This window comes from Panthera leo, chromosome D4, assembly GCF_018350215.1.
Source record: "Panthera leo isolate Ple1 chromosome D4, P.leo_Ple1_pat1.1, whole genome shotgun sequence".
Classification (NCBI taxonomy): Eukaryota; Metazoa; Chordata; class Mammalia; order Carnivora; family Felidae; genus Panthera; species Panthera leo.
In genome coordinates this window covers 70,767,998-70,782,058 of record NC_056691.1, presented here as the reverse complement: position 1 = coordinate 70,782,058, position 14,061 = coordinate 70,767,998, and the positions used below count along the sequence as shown (strand labels likewise).

The 14,061-nt window shown below is 41.8% G+C and overlaps 1 protein-coding gene across 1 annotated transcript in view; it reads left to right on the top strand.

The window, feature by feature from the left end:
• The window catches only part of SVEP1 (sushi, von Willebrand factor type A, EGF and pentraxin domain containing 1), a 200,297-nt gene that overhangs the window by 178,532 nt on the left and 7,704 nt on the right, over nucleotides 1-14,061 (top strand). Inside the window, exons 41-46 of the mRNA XM_042912469.1 lie at nucleotides 165-228; nucleotides 3,449-3,622; nucleotides 5,248-5,424; nucleotides 9,409-9,579; nucleotides 11,377-11,472; nucleotides 13,404-13,499. Coding sequence (XP_042768403.1) covers nucleotides 165-228; nucleotides 3,449-3,622; nucleotides 5,248-5,424; nucleotides 9,409-9,579; nucleotides 11,377-11,472; nucleotides 13,404-13,499 — 778 coding nt within the window. The remainder of the gene's footprint in view (nucleotides 1-164; nucleotides 229-3,448; nucleotides 3,623-5,247; nucleotides 5,425-9,408; nucleotides 9,580-11,376; nucleotides 11,473-13,403; nucleotides 13,500-14,061) is intronic.

Genomic DNA, 14,061 nt, shown 5'->3' with positions numbered 1-14,061 from the left:
AAGTCTAAACCTAGCCCTTAAAAACTATATTTATTTAATCAATTGATTTAGCATTCCAGTGCTGGAAGATTCAAGTTCACGGCCATGATTACTTTGTGTTCCCTTATCATCTTTCCGTTACTGAGTATAATCTTGTCAATGACCTTTTTCTCATCAATTCACAGGGGAACAAGGAACGTGTTTGTCAGAAGAACAGAATGTGGAGTGGAGAGGTAGCAGTGTGCAAAAGTAAGTCAAATGACACTGAGCAGTCCTAAAAAAAAAAAAAAAAAAAACGATACCATATCATGTGACACATGATAACAACATGGCCACATTTTCTTTATAAATCAGTTTTTTAATAAAAAAAATTTTTTTAATCATCTCCGTAAACTGTCGGAGAATCTTTTATGGGCTTTTTGCTCAAGGTCCCCGAGCCAATAAAAGGGTCAAAAATAATAGTAGAAACTAATGATTAAATTGGAATAGAGCACAAAATTACCAAATTGGGAATGGCAAACATTTTGTTTCGAAATTAGTTCATTATTGGATTTATTTGCATTCTTTTTGTGGACCTTTCCCCCAAATAATTATAATTAGAAGGCTTAGCGCTATTGTTTTTTGGTGACGGTACTAGCCAAAACTGACAGTTTTTTAAAGTGATGTTGTCATCACATCTGTCACTTTTTGTGTGTGTGTGGAATTTTGCATTAACTCATCTTATGAGAACATGCAAGTTTATTGAGCAAGATATGAGTTCATTCACATGAGTTCATTCCCAACACATGGTCCATATGATCTCTCTGCTGGAGACAATGTACAGTTGACCTCCTAACCAACCCAGGTTTGAACCATGCATGTCCACTTATATGTGGGTTTTGTTTTTTTTTCAATAAATGTAGTCTGGTACTGTAAATGTATTTTCTCATCCTTAGGACTTTCTTCGTAACATTTTTCTCTAGCTTACTTGATTGTGAGAATACAGCATATCATACCTGAAACATTCAAAATATTTGTTAATCAACTCTTTATGTCATCAGCAAGGCTTCCGGTCAACAGACTATTGGTTTCTTAAGTTTCTGGAGATTCAAAAGTTATACATGGAGTTTTGACCGCATGGGGTGTTGGCGCCCCTAACCCCCATGTTGTTCAAGTGTCAACTATATTTAGATACAAGTAGTTACAAGCCTATCAAAGTGGCAGGCTTTAAACTTTTTTTCTTAATAATCGTGGGGAATCATCAAATTTTCAAATTAGAATTGGCCTCTTAGATTCTAGTCAAGCAGCTTCTTAGATGATTCAACTGGACTAGATTGGATTAAGTCCAAGATCAGATAGATTTATTTATCTCACTAAATAAGTAAATGGGGACTAGGAGAAGTGAAGTGACCTACCCAGTATCATAAATTAAATTAGTGTCAAAGCTGCCACTAGGACTCAAGGTTGTTTCCACATGTCTTCTGGGGTAGAGTAATGATTTGATTTTATATACACAGGAATCTTACATTCTTAAAGGAATATTGTGTGGTTGGAACTCAATGGAGAATATATGACTCTTTTTAGTTCTCCAAAACTTGTATATATTATACAGAAAAATATTTTTTTTAAGTTTACTTATATGTCTTGAGAGAGAGAGTGCACGAGTGGGGGGCGTGCAGAGAGAGAGGGAGGACAGAAGGTCTGAAGCAGGCTCTGCACTGACAGCAGAGAGCCCAGTGCAGGGCTTGAACTCATGAACCGTGAGATCATGACCTGAGTGAAGTCAGACTTTTAACTGACTGAGCCACCCAGCTGCCCCAGAAAAATATTTTTTAAAGATATTGAGTGATATCTCAAGTCACAGAAAGGCATCATTGGGGATTCCTGATAATAGCCTTTTTTTTTTTTAATCTCAGCTGTTCATGATTAAAATAAAATGTAGGAACATATTTGCAGGGAATGGGAGAGAGGAAAGAAAAGGAAACATGGAGATCTGGCATAGGAACCCACCATGGCATTGGTGAGGGAATTGTTTTAGTTCTGCAGCGGGTATAAATCAAACTGCAATGACAATGGTTTGTACAGTTGCTCTCTCTGAAATGCAAGAGAGTAATAAGTTCTGTATGAATCCTATTATTATCTGTGGGTTTTTTTCTTTCTAAATTACTAAATACGTGACACAAGTTCTTGGCAGAAAGTTAAAAAACACAAATAAGCAAAAAGAAAATGATAGTTTGAATTCCACCACTCATGGATTAAAAAAAAACTATTGGTATTTTATATATTTTATTATACATCTTTCTTCTGAGGCATATAAAAAATACAGATATTTCTGTGGGGGAAAAGTGCTCATACTGAGCAACCTGATTTGAAAAATTCTTATATAATTATGAAATTGTTAGATATATTGATATCTGTATTATCAGTTTTCAGGGAAGCCTGTTCACATCAATATGATTCTCAAAGTGTGGCCCACAGACCAGCAGCATCAATAGCACCTGAATCTTGTTAGAAATGCAAGTTCTCGGGGCGCCTGGGTGGCTCAGTCGGTTGAGCGTCTGGCTTCGGCTCAGGTCACGATCTCGCGGTCCGTGGGTTCGAGCCCCGTGTCGGGCTCTGTGCTGACAGCTCAGAGCCTGGAGCCTGTTTCAGATTCTGTGTCTCCCTCTCTCTCTGCTCCTCCCCCACTCATGCTCTGTCTCTCTCTCAAAAATAAATAAACATTAAAAAATATTAAAAAAAAAAAAAAAGAAAGAAATGCAAGTTCTCAGGCCCTACTCCAACCCTGTTGAACCAAAATTTGCATTTTAACAAAATCCCTAGGTGATTCCTGTGCGCATTAGTTTGAAAGCACTGCCTTACTCCCCTGGCTTTTAGCCTTCAGCACACTGGGACGCTGTGAAAAGCTAAGGGAGGTTTGAAAAATCCGTTGCCCAGATCAATCAGGTCAGAGTCTCTGGGGTAGAACCCCACATCAATATGTTTTTAAAGCTCCCAGGTAATTCCAAGGTACAGCCAAAGTTAAGATCCATGGTCTCAGTATACGGAATACTCACCGGGCTGGAAGAAGCCCAGAGAAGTCAGTTAGTGTCTAATCCATTGGCTCTCAACCCTGAGTGACCATTAGAAATCATTTGGGATGCTTTTAATACCAGAAGTTCGGCCACAACACAGAGATTCTGATTCATTTGGTCTGAGATAGGGCTTGCTCATTTATACCCCCAGCACTAGTAATGACAAAAGGTAGCAATAGACATAAAGACAGCTAGAGTCAATAGGCAAAATGCCAGTCTTGAATCACCTGCATGAATGAATCCAAAACTTAGATACGCTGGGGTTTTTTCTTCCTTCAAAACGTATCCTTGTATCTCACATATGAGCAGGCTATAATATTTTATATGATGCACTGAGTACCTTTAGCAATTGTAGCAGAAGAAGGAAAGAGGGTTGGAAGAAGCATGTAATATGAGGCTTTTATTTTTCTTTCCAGAGACCAGGTGTGAAGCTCCTCTTGGGTTTCTGAACGGAAAAGCCAAAGTCGAAAACACTGCTGCTGGACCCAGTGTGGTATATTCCTGTAACAGAGGGTACAGCCTTGAAGGAGCACCTGAGGCATACTGCACTGAAAACGGAGCTTGGAGCCACCCAGTTCCTTTCTGCAAACGTGTGTGTTGACTCTAAGAGAGGTTTTAATCAGATTCAGTTTCATGATTAATTTCCCCAGTGTCTGAAACAGAGGAAACTCCACTGAGTGAGACTGACCCAGAGAAAGCAATCAGTGTATATCCAAACCAAATACTGTGGGCTATTTTTAAAACCCAGTTATATTATCTGAAATATCCTAAGAATTGGCTTTCGTCAGATTCCTTGGATGATTACAGGTAGTCCAAGGCACTAATAAAAAAATGCAACTTAATGAAAAAATTTTGACACAAGTATGTAATGAATTTGACTGGGGCTGTGAAAAGGGTGAAGAAAGAATATATTAATGTCTAATTTTAATATAATAAAGTATATACATATATATAATGAATGAAGTTAATTTAGTTAGAAGCATTAGAATGAAAACAATATTCACATGTAAGATCTGAACTGAGGGAGCTCTGGTTATTGTTTCAAGTGTTATAATGCAGTAACTGAGCCTTCAAGACTCAGCTGATGCCTTCCTCACTCACAAATACCTCTTGTGCGCATTGAAAATCAGGAAAACCAAAACTGCTGAAATATATGTTAATATGTGTGTCACACACTTGCAGTGAGAAGTCTTTGTGCTATCATCATTGCCGTTTTTCCTTCAGACCTACAAAATGAATCCACTCTTAGAAATAAGCCTTGAAAACTCTACAGTTTAAGTTCTAATATCCTGTTCATGGTAGTGTAAGTCTAAAGTTAATATCAGCTTGCTTAGAAATGTCTGCCAATTCTCTGGGTCATCCTTCTGTAGGATGTTCAGTTAAAGAGAGTAAATTGACAACAAGAAGCATTTACTCTGCATTTTTAATATTTTTTTCTTCATATATATAAATGAAAAAAAGGGGGGAATGTTGATGCACTCCGTGATTTCTAGCACACCTCGTTTCCCTAGTGTTGAGCGATCGTTTCAAACAACTATTTAATTTCCCATCTTAGAATTTTAGGACAATGTGTGAGTGGTTGACTAACTTGGGGTTTTCAGACCTTAACTGATCTTATCCTTAAAAATAATGTCATGTGGATACAAAACAAATATTTTTTGTTTTTTGTTTTATTTTTTTAACACTACTTTTTAAAATATTTATTTATTTATTTTGAGGGGGTGCGGGGAGAACTGCGAGCAAGGAAGGGCAAAGAGGGAGGGAGAAAGAATCCCAAGCAGACTCCACGCTGCCACCAGAGTCCCACGTGGGGCTCGAACTCACAAACTGTGAGATCAAGATGTGAGCCACCCGAGCCACCCAGGCACCCTCCTTTTTTTTATTTTAGAGAGCGGGGGCAGAGAGAGAGAGACAGACAGAGAAAGAGAATCTTAAGCAGGCTCCCTGCTAAGCATGGAGCCCGACGTGGGGCTCAGTCTCACAACCCTGAGATCACGACCTGAGCCAAAATCTAAAGTCAGGTGCTTACAGACTGAGCCACCCACCTGCCCCCAAACCGAGGTTTTTTTTGTTTTTTTCTTAATGTTTGAAGTTCCGTATTTTTAAGCCTCATTATCATAACTGTGAACCCAGCTCCTACAGGGCTCACCACACTCTGCATTTGAAGAAATCAGAAAAGAGAATATCAGTAAGCATTGTTTTTTCTGTTTAACAGCAAATCCATGCCCTGTTCCTTTTGTGATTCCTGAGAATGCTCTGCTTTCTGAAAAGGAGTTTTACGTTGATCAGAACGTGTCCATCAAGTGTAGGGAAGGCTTCCTGCTCCAAGGCCGGGGCGTCATTACCTGTAACCCCGACGAGACGTGGACACTGACAAGTGCCAAATGTGAAAGTAAGTAAATGGAGGTGGAAGCCATTTCATCTCATGAGTGCAGAATGTTTTCTCATCCTTGTGAGATTATTTTGAATCAAGTGACTTAAATGTAGGTATTTAGGTCTCTGTCTTATCGTGGTTATCAGCTTCTGTGTTGACAATTTTTAAAATTAAAAAAAAAAAAAAAGATCTTTGCATTCCAAGCATAAAAAGGAAACCATCTTTCCAGAAGTAGGCTAAAACCTACCTGACCAGAATTCACTGAAGAGATTTTCAAAACCTGCTCTTCTAGGAATGAGCAAAATATTAAATCTAAAGTACATATTTTTTTCTGAGGTACCTGTCTGGCTCAGTGGGTAGAGCACGCAGCTCCTGATCTCAGGGTCCTAACGTCAAGCCCCACACCGCGCATAGAGATTCCTTAAAGAAATAAAACAAGGCGCGCCTGGGTGGCTCAGTCGGTTACCGTGTCTGACTCTTGATCTTGGCTCAGGTCTTGATCTCAGGACCGTAAGTTCAGGCCTCATGTTGGCTTCCATGCTGGCCATGAAGCCTACCTTAAAATAAGTAAGTAAGTAAGTAAGTAAGTAAATAAATAAATAAATAACATAACATATTTTCCCCATATTCTGAGAGTCCCCAGTCTACAGGCTGTGGATGCTTTACAATACAAAAATGATTCCACATTGATTCTCAAACTTGAACCACCTAGAGGGCTTGTTTAAAACAGATTTCTGGGGGCGCCTGGGTGGCGCAGTCGGTTAAGCGTCCGACTTCAGCCAGGTCACGATCTCGCGGTCCGTGAGTTCGAGCCCCGCGTCGGGCTCTGGGCTGATGGCTCGGAGCCTGGAGCCTGTTTACGATTCTGTGTCTCCCTCTCTCTCTGCCCCTCCCCCGTTCATGCTCTGTCTCTCTCTGTCCCAAAAATAAATAAAAAACGTTGAAAAAAAAAAATTAAAAAAAAAAAACCAAAAACAGATTTCTGGACCCCACCCTAGAATGTCTGATTCAACGAGGCCCAAGAATCTGCCTTTTGAACAAGCCCCCGGGTGTTGCTGCGGGTCCCGGAACCAAACGATTTGCGACCCTCCAGGCTAGCACCATGTGATACATCACACGTCATCTGGCGGCATCTCTTATTGCCTTGTGGTAACTCTTGACATCTCTTCACATACACTTCCTGCACTTAAAATATCTCCCCTGCCCAACGTTCTGCCCTCCGGCTCCCTTGTACTCCAAGCTACTCCCTCTGCAGCAGTCAGTGAACAAATTCTCATCGAGTCTAACCAGATGCAAGACACTGGGCTACATAGTCGACAACTGTATCATGCCTACAATAGCGTCCATCTTTACAACACTTGCACCCCAGTTGTGAAGTGTGAAGGCCATGGGGATTGTGGAGGCAGAGAAGACCTGGGTTTGAATTCTATCCTCAAAACTTTCTAAGTCGGAACTTATGCCAGTGCCCTAACTTCTCTGAACCTTCGGGCTCTCCTGTGTTAGTGACACCAATAATAGCTATCTTGTAAGTTTGCTTTGAAGAGTAAATGAACTGGTGTATTTTAGCAGTGTCCCCTGGTAGGAGGAGATGCACCAATGGCCCAAGTGCCTGGAGTTTCAACTAGCGGCCTACTACGGCATTAGAATTTTGATTTTAGGGCACCTGGGTGGCTCCGTCGGTCAAGTGTCCGACTTTGGCTCAGGTCATGAACTCACAGTTCCTGAGTTTGAGCCCCACACCGGGCTCTGGGCTGACCGCCTGGAGCCTGGAACCTGCTTCAGATTCTGTGTCTCCCTCTGTCTCTCTCTCTGCCCTTCCCTCACACTCCCTCTCTCTGTCAAAAATAAATACACATTTAAAAGATTTAAAAAAAAGAATTTTGATTTGACTCCAGGGAACATATACTATGCTTTTAGTCTTATAAAATCTACTCCAAGTGAAATAGGAAGCATTACGTATGTATAAGCCTTGACCACCAGCCTGGACTAAAGCAGGCCAAGTGGCCTGATTTCTGCACGCATATCCTCACATCGGTCTTGGCTCCCTGAAAAATACCACTCCGAGCACTGGAAGAAAAAGCAAGGAGAGACATGCACTCTGGTGCATGCTTAATTATTCCTCAATATTCTTGAGAGCATCAGGGGTTGCCTTGGAGAGAAAGAGACAGTTTCTACCATTGTTTGTTATCCTCAATCCCTCTTCTGCATTTTCTATTAAAGCAAAGCCTCTGGCTTAGAAGAAAGTATCTTCCCTGAGAGACATGAGCAACAACTTCCCTCATTTTTTTGTCGCCTCATCCTGATATCTGTCCTTATGAGTCAGTGACTCAAATTCAGTGTGTCTAGGAATCACCAAGGGTAGTAAGATGTAGACTCATAAGCTAGAAACTCCCAGAATTTGCACTTTAAAAAAAAATGGTAATGTTTACTTATTTTTGAGAGAGACAGAGAGACGGAGCACGAGCAGGGGAGGGGCAGAGAGAGAGGGAGACACAGAATCCGAAGCAGGCTCCAGGCTCTGAGCCGTCAGCCCAGAGCCCGACGCGGGGCTCGAACTCAGGAACCACGAGATCATGAGCTGAGCCAGAGTCAGATGGTTAACCGACCGAGCCACCCAGGCGCCCCCCCAAAATTTGCACTTTTAATGTGAACCCAAGGTGATTCCCATATAGATGGTTTGAAATCCATGCTTTGATCACTTTGGTGAACCAGCCATGATCTTTCTACATGCTATTCACCCCAACCTGGAAGCTTCATAGCCTCCACTCAAGCTTTGTAGCCTAGTCCAAATGCTACTGTCACTGCGATTTGTATCTTGACAGTCCTAGGCATAATTAGTGACGTTCACCTTGATTTTCCCATAGTATAGTCTCCAAGCCTCTATGACAGCTGTCTCTTAAATTGCCCATCTTCTTCCCACTACTCTGAGTAAAGGGGCAGCATTTTCTTCATCAATTTCTTTTCCAGTTTCCAATAAATATTTGATTTAAGTATTTACATTAATACATATTTGATATCCGATTCATTTAATTAATGTCTGTAACCACCTTAGAAAGAAAAGAAAATTTAGAAAAATCGTACACATTGTTAATTTCCACTGACAAGTTCTTAATGGTATTATGTCCACGGTCACCTTTTAGAAGCCAATTCAGGGAGAGTCATCCAAAAAGTTAGACTTCTACAAACTGGATATCGATTGGAGCACCAACTCTAATTCAACCCTTGTCTTGTGAGCCTCCCCAGAATGACTCTAGTTATCTCAACGCTTCTTAAAGCAAAATTAGTTACAAGATTTTTTATTGAAATTTACATACAGTACGGGGGTGCCTGAGCGGCTCAGTCAGTTGAACGTCCGACTCTTGATTTTGGCCCAGGTCATGATCCCAGAGTCGTGAGATCGAGCCCCGCATCAGGCTGCTCACCAAACGTGGGGCTTGCTTAGGATTCTCTCTCTTTCTCTCTTTCTCTCTCTCTCTCTCTCTCTTAAAATAATAAAAATTAAAAATATACAGTATGCATCACTTTTAAAATTATCATTCATTCTCACACGTTTCATAAGTGACAAGTCACTGCTTTACAGTCTTGAAAAGAAGGAAACTGATGTGAAACCTTGAATGTTGTAAACCTCATCAAAGTGTGTAAATTGAGTCTCTAGAGACTAGAGACAATATTCATTCATTTACTCATTTTTCAAATTTGTTATCAAGAGCCCACTGCATGTCAGTTGCTACTCTAGGCACTAATAAAACAGCCTTGATGGAATCTGCAATACTGCAATTAATGATCTTTACTCTAACACAATAGACTACAAATAGTCCCCATGCTTCTCCTCTTGTAATCTGATAAACATCCTGCATTGAAGTTCTCTTGGAAGCCACCTCTCTGGTGCTATTTGATCTTTGCTCTTGAAATTAATTCAGTCTTTGAGACGAGACTGTGTTCTCTTTCATCTGCTGGCTGGGTTAGTAGCACAGGCTCAATTGTGCTTTTGTTTTCCTGTAGAAATATCTTGCGGTCCACCAACTTTTGTAGAAAATGCCATCACTCGAGGCGTGCGTTATCAGTATGGGGACATGATCACCTACTCCTGCTACAGTGGATACATGTTGGAGGGTCCCCTAAGGAGTGTTTGCCTGGAGAATGGAACCTGGACATCACCTCCTGTTTGCAGAGGTAAGGAAATATTTGAATGGTTATTTCTCATTGAAACTGTAGAGAAATGTATATGGAAGTCTGGGGAGGCCAACAGCTAGGATGCCTGCTCTGTTCTTTTTCCTTGGCTTTAAATTTTCTCTTGGGGCACCTGTGTGGCTCAGTTGGTTGAGCGTCTGACTTCAGCTCAGGTCATGATATCACGGTTTGTGGGTTTGAGCCCCGCATCAGGCTCTGTGCTGACAGCTCAGAGCCTGGAGCTGTTTTGGATTCTGTGTCTCCCTCTCTCTCTGCCCCTACCCCACTCGCACTCTGTCTCCCTCTTACTCTCTCAAAAATAAACATTAAGAAAAAATTTTTAAAAATAAATACGTTTCCCTTGACATTTGTGTCATTTTCCTTAACATTCTGGGTTTGAGTTTTAAAAGCTTTCACACAAAACTCTGGCCCAGCACACTGTCCCTTCCTGAGTCAATCATGGCTCCTCGGGGAAGTGCTTGTGCTCTCTTGGAGTGTTCACCAGCTGCTAGGGGGAGCTGTGTCATGTCTGAGCCACAAGGACACCTCTCGGATGCTCAGGTGTTTCAGCAGATTCCAGTTCCACACTCGCATCCTGGGTAGACCCCTAGCCCCGCTGGGGACGGGATAGCCTGCCCAGTGGGCAGATTCAGAGGGAAGAGGTACCAGTCAGCCCCAGGGAAGCTGAGCCCACCCCATGGTCTCCCTGGCCACACTGGGGGCTGGTGACAAGCACTCTGAGTTCATGTGAGCACTGCTGTGTCTTCATTTGGTGCACTGAATTGGCAAACCCAAGGATGAATTGTGTATGTGCACTCAATAAAATCTCCCTTGGGGGAAGAAGGTTCTGTGCTTAAAATTCTGCAAAATTGAAAGAAGTAGACAATGAGGCATCCTGGTATGTACTAAAACTTATACTTTTCTAGTAAAACAGATTTGTTTTGTTTTGTTTTGTTCTGTTTTACAAATCATAGTGATTGTTCCATTCTACTGAAAGTCAGGAGCTATGCTAGTGAACATGACAAACATTAACCCAGGAACTAAAAGAATAATCTAATTGTTGAATGGGTTGTTCACACAGCCGCGTGAACAATGGTTGGATTTGGATTTGGGGTGAAAAGGCCAAAGTTTTTAATGACCTGGGAGGGTGGGAGAATTGAGGAAATCCATGAATGAATGGCCTCAAAAGAGGCAAGGGCAAGTGCAAGAGCTGGAAGGAGATTGTCTGACAGCAGCAGTGAGAAATGAGATCACTTACAGGCGAGATGTAAGAGAAGGTACAACCTCTTCCTCGTGAGAGGGCAGCTGAGGAGGTGACATCCTCAAAGAATAGCCCAAGTTTCCCTTAAAACCAGAAGGCAAATGAGAGTTGTGTGTTTGCTTTGCTTGCTTGTTTGTGTCTTCACTTGTTTGTTTTAAGACACTGAGTGTCTTAAAGAGGCAGCACCAAAGAGCTATTGGCCATCAAAGGACACCTTCGGAAGGGCATTTTCACATCTTCTGGAAGAGGCATTTCCCCTGGGGCAGACCAAAAGAGATTATCTTTGGTCTAAACCACCTTGTCCCCTTCTGCTCTGAACCCCAATGTTATTAAATTTTGGAAGCCATATTCTCAGAACTACCCAAGTTTATGCCTCTTTCTCAGAACCCTCACGTTAACCCCTCGCTGAATCTTGAGATTCGGTTTTGTTTCTCTTCTGTAAAACTTGACTCAAGGAAATATAAATAAGGAATCCTATCTTCTGACAGACACTCTTCTGTAATTCCCTAGATTTGTGACCCATCCTGCTTCTTTTCCAGCTGTCTGTCGATTCCCATGTCAGAATGGAGGTATCTGCCAACGCCCAAATGCCTGTTCCTGTCCAGATGGCTGGATGGGGCGCCTCTGTGAAGAACGTGAGTCTCCTCAGACCTTACATACTATGTCCTTAAATCTTACTTTGAGTCCTGATACCTTGCCTGGAGGCTGCCAAATCAGGGGAGTTACCAGGAACTGGCTTTACTGGTGGAAGGAACTCATTTGCTTTGGTGGAGGCAAACTTTACTGGTGGAAGGAACTGGCTTTACTGGTGGAAGGAACTCATTTGCTTTTGGTGGGCTTTACTGGTGGAAGGAGCTCATTTGGTCCTGTGGTAGACCAGACAAGAGCATCTGGAGTCTATCTGAATATGTCAATTGGTTGCAGAAGAATTGGAATATAAGTGACCTTGAAAACACAGTTATCAAGAGCCATCTCCACACATACCTCCTGTCACAAATTCCCAAGAATCTTCTTGGGAAGCAGTTTATAATAGAGGGTTTCCCAGCCCCCATCTTCTCCTACCTCAAGTCAATTTATATACTGTGTCTCTCATTGCTGCAGTTGGGATAAATTCACAGCATTGCATAACATTGTACTTTGTGTGTCGTATTTGCAACCCACCATTCACTCTTTCTCATTGGGGGTGGTTCTTCCCAACTTAAAAAAAAAAAATAGGGGAAGCGGTCACTCCTGTGTCTACACAACGCTTAGTAAATTAATACAGAATTTTGATCCTTGTAAGTTTGAATTTGAACTTGCGGGAGAAAGGGAATAAGTGATTTTGAAAAACGTTTCAATGTCTAAACTATTCTCTGTTTTAATATCTTAAAAAATATATGTGGGGAAAAATTATTGCCTGTTTCATTGGGAGTGGTATATGGAAATCACATCCAGGGTCATTCATGTGATGGCTCTTGGCCTCTATCAGTTTTATCATTTTTTTGAAGGCCAGACATGTCATAAGAGATTCTAAAACTGTTTTGAGTGTAACTATTTCAACTAATCTAGAAAGAAAAAAAATATACAATGGAAATAAATTTAGGCCAACAACTCACCAAAGCAAGTGTTCTCACACTGAGTAAGAAAGAAGAAGAATCATGTTTTTCCTCCCTCTGCTCTGCTATCATTCTTTCTCATTTAGAGCTCCCAAACTTGACCTGCTTTAATGCTAAGCGTCCAAAGACCGGGGAAACATTTACCCTGGGGGACCCTGACAGCAGGCCTCGCTTGGTTCACAGAGCACGTGCCTGTGCTACTGCATTAGACCAGGGTTCCCCAAGCTTTAAGGTGCATACGCACCACCTAGGAGATGTGAAATGCAGATTCTGATTCAGTAGTTCTGGGTTGGGACCTGCAATTCTGCATTTTGTAGCCAACTCCTCGGTAATGCTATTGGCTGGAGAACTGTGCTTTGAGTAGCAAGCCAATAGACAGCCTCACTCCTTCTAAACAGACTATTCCCTTTTAAAGAGCTCAGTAATTTCTAGGAAGAATGATCACTGGGGACAGTGTAGGAGAGGCCTCACTCAGTCCCCATCAGGCCTTTGCTTCAAGGAAATAAAGGATGAGCTGTTCCATCGCTACTAATGTGTTGCCAACACCGGCCTACAGAGAGCCCATCTGACCCGTTCTTAGATTTAATTCGAGACAATAAGAGAGCCTCGAGACGGCCAAACTTCTTGAGCACTTTATGTAATTTGAAAAGGAAATTTGAAACAATAATAACGGGAGAACATTCCGCTTATCCTGTGAAGAGAAAGCACAGCACTTAGCGGACATCGATCACGGTGTATCCTCTCTAAAAGAGTGCATTTGGCACTAGAGTCATTTCATTAGGCTAAAGGTCCAGCCTTACTTTCCTGATTGTGTTTTTCCAGTGATACTGATTAATAAACAGAACACATCCGGGGAGACTATCTGGTGGGTCATTCAAGGTTTTACTCCTCCCGGAAAACGTTTTGTGAACACTTGAACGTATGTCTGAGTGTGTGTGTTTTGATTTAATCCCTGTCGATCTCCTTTCTAGCAATATGCATCCTCCCCTGTCTGAACGGTGGTCGCTGTGTGGCCCCTTATCAGTGTGATTGCCCACCTGGCTGGACAGGATCCCGCTGTCATACAGGTAGGTCTTCTCTCTGGGTTTGTTTTCTTGGTGACTTGGCTCCATGAGGCCCTGGAGAACATTGATGAGTATGACTCAGATTCAGAGGTGGCAGTGAAACAAAAGGATGCCAAGGTTTTTCACAAATCCCCCAAGATGGTGTCTTGAATGATAATCTCAATGCTGAACTCTACGGCTGCTTTGTAGGACCTGTCAGGGTCGTGAACCAAAGAAGAGCTTCTAAGTCAGCTCAGCCGCCTGCCTTCTTCACGTCATCTGCTCTGTTTGCAGAATATCGAGAAAGCATGCGGAGGGAGGTTCAGAAGAATATTTATTTTAAACTCTGTGAAACTAAATTACTGTATTTTGGTAACTAGAAAGAACACGACCCTGAATAAAAACCATTTAAGTGGAAATCTCCCCAAAGAGATGGTTCCTTCGTGGACAACAGTAACAAACTGTTGTTCATTGATTGGTGACAAATCTTGTCCCCTTAACCTTTGCCTGTCTCAAACATTTACTCTTCTGTACTTTGAAGTCTTAACTGATTATCGATCTGTCCTTGCTCCTACTAGATTATATG